General features: G+C 36.3%; 1 protein-coding gene across 1 annotated transcript; it reads left to right on the top strand.

Annotated features, from left to right (window-relative positions):
• The first annotated feature begins 373 nt into the window (after positions 1 to 373).
• Positions 374 to 2,241, top strand: LOC116127220 (putative leucine-rich repeat receptor-like protein kinase At2g19210). The gene is made up of 5 exons (XM_031412873.1): positions 374 to 649; positions 737 to 1,274; positions 1,364 to 1,851; positions 1,932 to 2,067; positions 2,166 to 2,241. Exons 1-5 carry the CDS (start codon positions 574 to 576, stop codon positions 2,239 to 2,241), a joined length of 1,314 nt encoding a protein of 437 aa, XP_031268733.1. The 5' UTR covers positions 374 to 573.
• The last annotated feature ends 8,895 nt before the right edge of the window (positions 2,242 to 11,136 follow it).

Consider the following 11,136-nt stretch of genomic DNA (forward strand, 5'->3'; position numbering starts at 1 on the left):
TATTCTGCAAATGCCCCATGAAAATTAATTTCAGATGGTACTAAAATTTAGTTACGATGAATAATACTATATGTGACTATTTCCTGTATAGCAATATGCTTACACGAAACTGACTAATATTCCTATATTATATTATTCATCAATATCGTCTGTTCCATAGTGTTATAAATTGCACAATACACAGGATGAAAACAAATTGGCAATGGATCGAGGTGTTAAAGAAGAGAAAGTCAATGAATCAACACTAGCCATAAAAGTCTTTCTCAAGTCAAGAGTACTTTCTCAGGGTCAGGGATGAGTTAGGCGATTAATTAATTGCTTCCTCTTCGTATTGGTTGATGTTCTTGTCTTAGCGCAGTTACCAGAAACTAAACACACCAACCATTTCAATTACAAATTAACGAGTACAGTTGGATTTGAAAATTCCTCAAGTGCCCCCTCCTGAAAATTCCACTAATAAAACTAACAGCATGCTTTGAGTACTTAATAGAAAAATTAATTGAGCATCCTATAATATAGTATTCACAGCATTTTGAACTGTATGAGACACAGGAGAAGAAACTGAAATTGGAAATGGAGATGTTACTATTTAGAGCATTTCTAGCTGCTTTTGCTCTTATACTTCTGCAGGTCCATGCTCAGGAACCAGGTATTGCATTTCCGAATCTTTTGTAATATTTGATTGTCTCAGAAAATGTAAGTGAGAACTAGATAATAATTTTTCTCTTCTTTCCAGGATTCATCAGCATAGATTGTGGAGCAAACTCAAACTACACTGATTCACAAACTGGCCTTTATTACGTTTCCGATGCAAGCTTCGTAGAAACTGGGATAAGCAGCAGTGTAGCACTATCGTATCAATCAGATAGTCTTGAAAAACCGTTATGGACTCTCAGAAGCTTTCCTGAAGGTTCCAAAAACTGTTACCATGTAAAAGTTACGGAACACGGTAGATATTTGATGAGAGCGTACTTCTTTTATGGAAATTATGATGAAAAAGTTACACCACCGAAGTCATTTGATTTGTACCTGGGAGTTAATCTGTGGGATTCTGTGGTTCTTGGCGATGTTTCTACCTCCATATTTAAGGAGATCATACATGTTTCGCCATCGAATTATATTGACGTCTGTCTGGTAAATACAGGTTCCGGGACACCATTTATTTCATCTTTAGAATTCAGGCCCCTGAGAAGTACCACTTACGTAACTCAATCCGGATCGCTTATGTTGTATAAAAGGATGAACGTTCAACCAACTACAAATCGAACAATCAGGTGATGAGCCATTTACGTCACAATATTTTGGTTAACAATTTTGAGATCTATTCACTCTATGCTTAAATAGAAAGAAAATATTCCTGCAGGTATCCTGATGATGTTTTCGATCGGGTATGGATGGCATATAACAATCCTGACTGGAAACAATTATCTGTTGTTTATATCTATGATGTTGATAGTAATACTGATTATAAGCCTCCACAAATTGTGTTAGAGAGTGCTGGTACACCAAAAATTGCAAGTGACCCCTTACAATTCTCTTTAAGCACCCCGGATTCGACTTCCCAGCTTTATGTGTACATGCACTTTGCGGAAATTGAATATCTCTCAGAAAATCAGTCAAGAAGATTCAATATTTCTTTGAATGGAGGTTTGAATGGAAATTTCTCGTCTGAACCGATTTCTCCATGTTACACGTGCGCGACCACTTTTCACTTTCCTTCAGTCTTTATCGGAGGACACTGTGATATTTTAATCACTAAAACTGAAGATTCAACCCTCCCTCCAATTCTCAACGCTGTCGAATTTTATCTAGTGAAAGATTTCGCACAGTCAGAAACCGACCAAGTAGATGGTAAGCTCTTCCGAATTAGAAATATATGCATTTCACTGTCTGTATAAACATTTTTGAATACTTACATATGGAAACATCAGCTGATGCTATCAAGAATATCAAGTCATTGTATAAGATAAAAGATTGGCAAGGAGATCCCTGTGCCCCTCAAGAATACTTGTGGGATGGCCTTGATTGCAGCTTCAATGGTAGTAATCCTCCAAGAATTATTTCTCTGTAAGTTCATGTATTCAAGAACATATTCTATGTGACTTTTTATTTATTTATTTATTTTTTAACTCTTTTGTTAATCAAATTAATGGACATCAATTTAGGAATTTATCTTCAAATGGACTGACTGGTGAGATCCCTCCTTACATATCCAATCTTACAATGATACAACACCTGTAAGCATAATCTCAGTCTCATTATGCTTCGGTCCTGTCAATATTTTTAAAGATGAAGTTAAATTTGATGCACTCCAAAAAATTATATATTCTTATGTTAGGGACTTATCAAACAATAGTTTGACCAGATTAGTGCCCAAGTTTTTGTCTCAGCTGCCATTCTTGAAGACCTTGTAAGTTGATATCTTGGGATATTTAAACTGAAATTGCATGTTTCTTGATATTAAAGCTAAGGACTAATTCACATTTCTTGTATGATTTTTGCAGAAACTTAAGTGGAAATATGCTCATAGGTTCAGTACTAGTTGAACTTACTGAAAAATCACAAAAGGGTTTCTTATCATTAAGGTATTTTGTCCAAAACTCTCATGCCATATCAATAAATTTGTCCAATATTGTCACATCCCACCTCGTCAAGTAAACGAGCTAAGGAATTAAGTGATGTATTTTGGGTGAAAGACATTTGAATGAAACCCAAATATAAACTTGTATCTAAGAATTTACTTAATTTTATAAGATACAATCATTAATTTGTATTATTGTATTATAATTAATAAATCTAAAAGTTTTAAAAATATAAAAAAGTAAATAAAAACCTGGTGAATCCTTGGGATGTTCACTTTGGGCATGGGCCTGCAGATGGCCCAAAAAACAGAGCAAGCCTCCATTTCATTGTTCTGAAACCAGCCGAGATGATCTATTAATTAAATGCCATAAAAAAATTGCAATTATGTGTAAGAGCATCGGATTCACGTGATCTGGAGCCCTAGATTGTTGTTAAAATCACCTTTTGATTTTAATTCAGTGTAGACGGAAATCCAAATCTTTGTTCTGAATTGCACAGAGAAAATAGATTTTATTGTTCCAGTATTAGTAGCAATTGTTTCAACTTCTGCCCTCTCAACTGTGNTCCCCAAGGGGTTTTTAGGGTTTTTCTAGGGTTTAAGGAAGGTATATTAGGGTTTCTTTTGTTCTTTCACGTCATTGCACGAAATACTCTTCAAAGACTAAATAATCTATGTGTGTCACCCCTTTTTAGACCATAAGAGCAATGGATACCTGAGCGACCAGGACAACTGAGAGGACAAGCTTGCAGGTGTAAGATGCCCCAATGGGTCCCATGCAAGAGATTCTATCATTGGCCACCCGAGATGAAATACAAAAGACAGTGGACCAATACGCACTTAGCGTAGACGTCTACCAACACATAACGTGTACAACTCAGAATCCCTTAGAGGGAATCATCATGATCTTCAAGGCAATTTTCAAATGCGGGGCATTGATACCTTTCTACCTCTTTATTAGGTCGATCCTCGATCACTTCGAGGTCACACCATTACAACTGACAGTCAATGTGTATATGATAGTTGTTACTATGTATATCGCATGTGGTGATAATGGCATCGGCCAGTTGACGACGCTAGAGCTTGCATGCTCCTATTGCTTGAAGAAGAGCAAAGACAAAGTCTCTTTTTACCTCTCGAAATGATCTACAATCGAGGGAGGCATATTTGGTTACCCTAGTAATGTCGGGGCTTACAAATCCAAATTTTTCTTTTTTCAATATGATGGCGTCTGCCAATTTAGGGAACCAAGTAGGTTTTCCCCTCTTTTATGTTGCAAATTTTTTCTTTTCTTTCAGTCTTTGTTTTCTAACGAGCTTCCCTGTCTCCTTATAGGAAACAAGACGACCAGGTTGTCGACGCTAACTGATTTCAATCGAATAGTAGCATTCGGTTATCTACCTGAGCAAAGTCGCAATGCAGGACTGCTCATGACTACCGCCAACCTGAGAAAGCATGGTTTCTTCAATTCTGAAGCGTCTCTAGAACCCTTAGTTCGTAAGTGTCCGCAAACTTTAAAACTACTTTATTTTGAATGCAGTGACCTTTTTCACTGATCATATTTTCATGCAGTGACCATGCCACCTAGAGTCCCAAGACTATCGACAAGGTTCAAGGGGTTTGTTTTTTCCTAGGTCACCTCCACTGAGCCAACCGAGTTGATCTTTAACGACACCCCCGTCGGGGGAGCACAGGTGGGAGTGCGAACACCCACAGAATGACAAGGGAAAACTTCCTGGCCCGCGGCTGCTGACGCCCCTAAACAAAAAACCATGGGCCAAAAATCTAAGAAGAGAAAGCAGCTGCAGGTTGAGGAATCAAAGTCTGAGCCAAAGGGCTTGGGGGTGTAGCCCGGGAGGTTGCAGCCTTACCAGCATTTTCGCTTGGAGCCCGAACCCTGGAGAGAGAAATAATATCCTATAATTAAGAGAGAAATAAAGGTAATTACTGATTAAAAACATTGACCATATCAAACTTTTAATTATATGATATTATCCCTTAATTCTAGCAATTAATGTCATGAGTTATCTAGATCATGAGTACTTGTTTTTGGTGTTTAGGATAGAGATTGCAAACATTCTTTCCTTCAGTAATCACCGTTAAAAGAAACTACAAAATTTGTCAAGTACCTCACGGTATGAGAAATCGTGAGAAATACTTCTATGGTTAGTTTTCAAAATTGTCCACCATTGTGGTGGTTTATTAAATCTAACAATTTTATGAATGAAAAAAATTTAATATATACATAGTAATATATGTTATTAATTTTATTAGTCTGATTGTTTTACTGCATCAATAAAGTAAAACGATGGTGGTAAGATAAATATCTACCAAAAAATGGAATTAAAATGTTGCCTCAACAAAATAATCTTCTTCGATCGTAATTAACTATGAAGTAATAAGAGAGTAATAAAAAATAACATGTCGCGCAATAAATAAATAAATAAATAAACTTAATAAAAAAGTCAAATAAGTTAATAAATGAGCAAGAATTATGTGACAACAGAAGAGCAATTGTTTAATCAATTTATGAAGTTTGTATATATAATTTGTATTGATAATTACTCAACTGTATATATATTCATGTTCTCCATGGTTTCAAGTAAAGTTTGTATATAAATAAGTAGGAATCCAAGTTGGCCTGGACACCCAGTCTATGTGACAATAAAATAGCAATGTTAAGTCCTCAAGTAAAGTTTGTATATGAAATTTTACAGGTTAAAATTAATATCCAAAATACAAGGTTGTGACGTGAATCCAGATCTTCACAAGAGGAACAAGTTTATTTTTCCAGTAGTAGCAGCAGTTGTTTCAACTTCTGTCCTCTCAATTGCAATGGCTATTTTGTGGAGCCTTACAAGAAGAAAACGAGGTATGACATGGTTTTTACTTTTCAAGAAGAAAGTAAGAGAACATCATTTCTTTAAATCAAATTATATGATGAAATTTTGTCAATGCAGAAGACAGATGGTGGTTATCATTGCTTAATATAGTAGGAGCAGCTCTATTGGTTCCCCTGTTCTGCTACTTATGGTTTTTGATATGGAGAATGTGTAAGGCAAAAGGTAATAGCTTGTAGCAAATAAAAATGATTTGCAAATTATCAATCATGGTTATTAGAATCTTATTTTTATGTATCTAATTTAGTGGAAAACAAAATGAATCAAGATAAGCCATTGCATGATGATTTTGGCATCGGACACAATGTGTCACCTCCCCTGACAGACCGCAGAGGAAAAACACAAGATAAGGATCAGTACATGAAGCATGAACTAAATATATTTAATTTTCAAACCATTGCTACTGCTACAGACAATTTCTCAACTACAAATGTGTTTGCAAAGGGTGGTTTTGGTGCAGTTTACAAGGTACGACTTTGCAATTCTTTAATTGTTTTGTAGTTGTATAATGATCAATTGTCATAGAGTTGTGATTTCAAGGGATATTACCTGATGGGCAAGAAATAGCGGTAAAGAGACTGTCGAGAAATAGCGGTAAATAGCGGTAACATTTTACTAGATGATCAAATGAATCCAAAAATATCTGATTTTGGTATGGCTAGAATCTTTGGGATGAATGAATCTGTAGCAAATACAAATAGAATAGTTGGTACATAGTAAGTATATGTTAAATTTACAATAAAAACATGGAGTATGTTCCTTTTTTCAGTAAATAATAATGATGTTTAATTTTTAAAGTGGATATATGTCTCCCGAGTATGCCATGAATGGTATTGTCTCAATAAAAAAGGATGTATATAGCTTTGGAGTTTTAGTATTAGAGATTGTGAGTGGCAAGAAGAACACCGGTTGCTATCCCACGGAGCATCTACTCAATCTTGTTGGATATGTAAGTTCTCCAATCAAATTGTGTAATTTTCATAAGGGTATAAAATCTAACCTCGATCAATTGTGTTTCAGGCATGGCAACTGTGGAATGAAGGTAAAGGCAATGAGCTGAGAGATCCAACAATAGATGAATCTTGCTCTCCTGATGAAGTACTGAGATGCCTTCATGTGGATCTCTTATGTGTACAAACCAGGCAATTGACAGACCCACGATGCCAGAAGTTGTTTCCATGCTCACAAATGAAGCAATTCTTCTACCTGCACCAAAACAACCAGCATTTTTTATCAATGATACTACCGAACGGTTAGAAATTCCTGGAGAAAAGGTAGAAGATTGTTCCATAAATACTATAACAATCTCTGTAATGGAAGCTAGATCATAAACATACTAGTAATATACTTGATTATTGAGACACTACAGCAGGAAAGAGGTAAAAATTAAATTTCTTTAAACAATTTGTTGCTATATGTGAAAGGACAACAAGGTTGTAGAAAGAAAAACAAAATTTGAGAGAAATCGGGAAAGAAAGAACAGAGCAAGTAAAATTGTATTTCGCTTCTTCTCTAACTGAATTAACAAACATATAGTAGCTGAGTATTTATAAACTCATACAAAAGAGTAAAGTAAACACTACGTCGTTTTAAATATTACACAATATAAACTTGAAACTACACTGTTTATGATGTTCTTCAGCTCTCTTGTTATACTAACATTCCCCCATAAACTAAGCCTTCTCCATTTGTTGATTTTTCTTCAATTCTTTTGATATACTAACATTCCCCCATGAAGGCTTGTATTGTTCTCAAGAACTAAACTTATTCCAACATTTAAAAGCATGCAGTATCGAGGAAGCTTCAACAGCCTGATGTAACTAACCGTTCAGCATCTTCAATATGATTGAGAATAATTTGGTAGCTTCAGTACATTCTGCAGTGGCTGAGACTAAGTTAGTTAAATAGAATCAGGGAAGTGCAGAGGTTACATTCAATTTTTCCCTTAGCATGGTAAATGGGGAACCTGACAAAGGCTTGGTCAAAACATCAGCTTTTTGATATTCGGAGGCAACATATTGAACATCCAAATTCTTTTCTGCTACCAACTCTATCACATAGTGTACATCAATCTCTATGTGTTTGGTGCAAGCATGAAATACTAGATTAGGGGATAATGCCCCTGCACTCATGTTATCACACCAAATTATAGGAATGTGTTTAACTTCAAGGCCTAATTCTTTGAACAGATGATGTACCCAAACCACTTCAGTGGCTGTTTGACTTAGAAAGCAATACTCAGCTTCAGTAGATGATAAAGACACCACCTTTTGTTTCTTTGAGCTCTATTGGATGAGGTTATTGCCAAGAAAAATTGCATAACCACTTATGGATCTTTGATCATTTACATCACTTGTCCAATCGGCATCAGCATAAGCTTCAAGATGTAAATGATTATGCTTACTAACAAGAAGGTCAAGATGACTAGTACCCTTAATATATCGCAACACCCTCTTTCAAGCTGTCCAATGCGAGACAGTTGGGGATTGTAAAAACTAACTTAGCTCATTAACGGCAAAAGCTAAGTCAAGTCTGGATAGTGTCAAGTATTGTAAGCCACCAATGATACTGCGATAAAGAGTTGGTTCTTCAAATAGTTCCCCATCTTCCTTCCCAAGTTTAGTGTCAATTGCCATGGGAGTAATGCATGGATTACAATCTGCCATTCTGGCTTTCTCAAGGAGTTCTTGTGCATATATTGTCTGAGTAAGTAGCAGCCTTGAAACATTTCTTTTAACGTCGGAACCAAGAAAATAATGGATCGCTCCCAAGATTTTCAGTGCAAATTGATTATTCAGGTCTTGAACCACTTTGAATATGAGTGAGGAATCATTTCCTGTGACTAATATGTCATCTACATACACTAACAAGTACATCACAGTAGAGTCCTTTTTATAAAAGAATAAACTAACATCTGATGAGCTATTATGAAAACCCCAGGTCAGAAGAGCATCTTTTAGTTTATCAAACCAAGCTCTATGGGCTTGTTTGAGACCATATAAAGCTTTAGGGAGTTTGCAAACCTGCTGCGGCTGATGTGAATGAGCTAATGCAGAAACCCCTTAAGAGGGAGCATAAAAACTTGCTCTATTAGGTCTCCATTTAGAAACGCGTTATTGACATCTAGCTATTGAATTTCCCAGCTATGATGAACTGCTAATGAGAACATAATTCTGATTGTGGCTGCTTTTACAACCGGGGAAAATGTATCGAAATAATCTAGCCTGGGAGTTTGTTGAAATCCCTTTGCCACCAGCCTAGCTTTATATTTCTACAGGGATCCATCATAATTAAGCTTTGTTTTAAACACCCATTTACACCCAACAATGTGCATACTGTCTTCATATGGGACCAATTCCCATGTGTTATTGTTTAACAAGGCTTGGTATTCTGTTTCCATTGCTGCCTTCCACTTGAGAATAGCCAAGGCTTCTCTGGCATTTTTAGGTTCTTCAAGTATGGTTTGGGTTGAAAGAAATGCTTGAGCTGGTGGTTGGACCTTTTAAGATTTAGAGCGTGTGATCATAGGGTGAATGTTATCAGTATGAGTTGAGGACTTTGGCAATGTTAATGGGAGAACCACTTCCAAGTGAATACCAGAAGAATTTTGCATAGCTGGAGAAGGAGATATGGAGAGTAGAGATTGTGAGAAGTCATGAACATCATTATTCTGAGTTGTTAGTATAGATGGTTGAGAGCCTGAATCAATGGATAAAGCTGCTGCAGTGTGAGTATTACTTGCAGATGTATTTAAGTTTGAAGTATGTGATTTAGTTGATGAGGAGTGTGAAGGTGTAGATACTGGGTAGTGAGGGATGGATAGGGTTTGTTTGAAAGCTGAGTTAGAAGAGCAAGTGGTGGTATTGATGTGAGAAACAAGTTGGTTGCATGGCTAGTGAGGAATGGTTCAGGATGAAGAAGCTAAAGGACATTCAATAGAGGATGAATCATTCTCAGAGTGATCAAACTTAAAGAAACCTGATTTGAAAGGGAAGTCTTGTTCATTGAATTTCACCTACTTAACCACATACATTCGGCCAGACTTTGTCATGCATTTATACCCCTTATGAACTAGGCCACAGCCTACAAAAATGCATTTTTCAATATGAAAGTCCAGCTTGTGTTTTTGATAAGGCTACAAATAAGGAAACTAGCTACATCCAAATACTTTAAGCTCATGATAGGAAGGTTCTTGATGAAAGAGTACCTGCAAAGGAGAATTAAAATCAAGAACTGATGATGGTAATCTATTGAGAATGTGGACCCCTATGAAGAAAGCCAACCACCAAAAACTTAATGGCATAAAGGCATGAGCTAATAAGGATAGTCCAAATTCAGTAATTGATCTATGCCTTCTCTCAATCCTAATATTTTGCTGATGAAGATAAGGACAATGATGCTGAAACATGATGCCATGCTATTGGAGATACTTAGGGAATGACCTAAATTCCCCTCCCTAGTCAGTTTGAAGACACTTAATCTTAGTTCCCAATTGCTTCTCCACAAAAACATGAAAATGAGTGAACACCTCATAGGCTTCAGATTTAAGTTTAAATGGATAAATCCAAGTAAACCAACTATAATCATTAAGAAAGATGATATAGTAACGGTAAGCTTCTTGTGATAAAACAGGGGTTGGAACCCATAGATCAGAGTGAATCAATTCCAAGGGAGCATGTGCACGTGTAGTAGAAGAGGGAAAACTACATTGCTTCAACTTGCCAAACATACATGCTTCATAAAAGGAACTTGTATTACTGTCAATAGAGTGCTTTATATTCAGTTTATTCAATACAGATTGTAAAGACTTGGAGCTAGGATGACCAAGCTTAGCATGCCAAAGTAGAGATGAACCCAACAGTACATCAAAATTAGTACAAGTAGATGCTTTATTCACATTGGTAGATGCCTTATTAGTAATATCAGCAGCAGCAAGAAAGAAAGGGTAGCCGCAAAGCAAAAAAACTTAGCTGAGTGATTATTCAACTTTCCTTGAATTGTAGAAGGTGAACATTGTGGGAGTACTGAACCAATAGTAACAGGTGCAGCATTAAAAGGCAGATCCAATTGATAAAGGCCATTTTTAACCTTCCCTTGAGGCAGAACACTTTTGCTGTATCTATCCTTTACCAAACAATGATCAGAATAGAATTCCTAAACAACATTATTGTCTTTTGTGATTTGGGAAATGCTTAACAGGTTTTTGGCTATATTAGGTACACATAATATATTTTGTAGGTGAACTATTTTATTTGAATTAAAAGATGGAAGAAGCATCATACCTGCATGAGTAATAGGTAAGGCTTCCCCATTTCCAACTTGTACCTTAGATCCTCCAGAGTAATTGGTCTTGGTCAACATGTTAGAGGAGTCAACAACCATGTGATTTAAGGCCCCAGAGTCCATTTACCAGGACTAGCCTTTTACTGTCTGAGGAGTTGCCATTTGTGGATTAGTAGGCCCTAAAGGAACACTAACATCCAGATTAGGAGTAGTGTTAGTCTGGACAGTACTGAACGAAGGTCCAAAAGTGTGTTGTTGATATTGTGAGACAACTTGTGTATTGCATGCAGCGGCAGGTGTAAACTGATTTCCATGCTATCCATTATAAGATGAATAGTCATAAAAAGCAGTGATATTAGGATTGAAAGGTCC

This window comes from Pistacia vera, unplaced genomic scaffold (genome assembly GCF_008641045.1).
Source record: "Pistacia vera cultivar Batoury unplaced genomic scaffold, PisVer_v2 Contig190, whole genome shotgun sequence".
Classification (NCBI taxonomy): domain Eukaryota; kingdom Viridiplantae; phylum Streptophyta; class Magnoliopsida; order Sapindales; family Anacardiaceae; genus Pistacia; species Pistacia vera.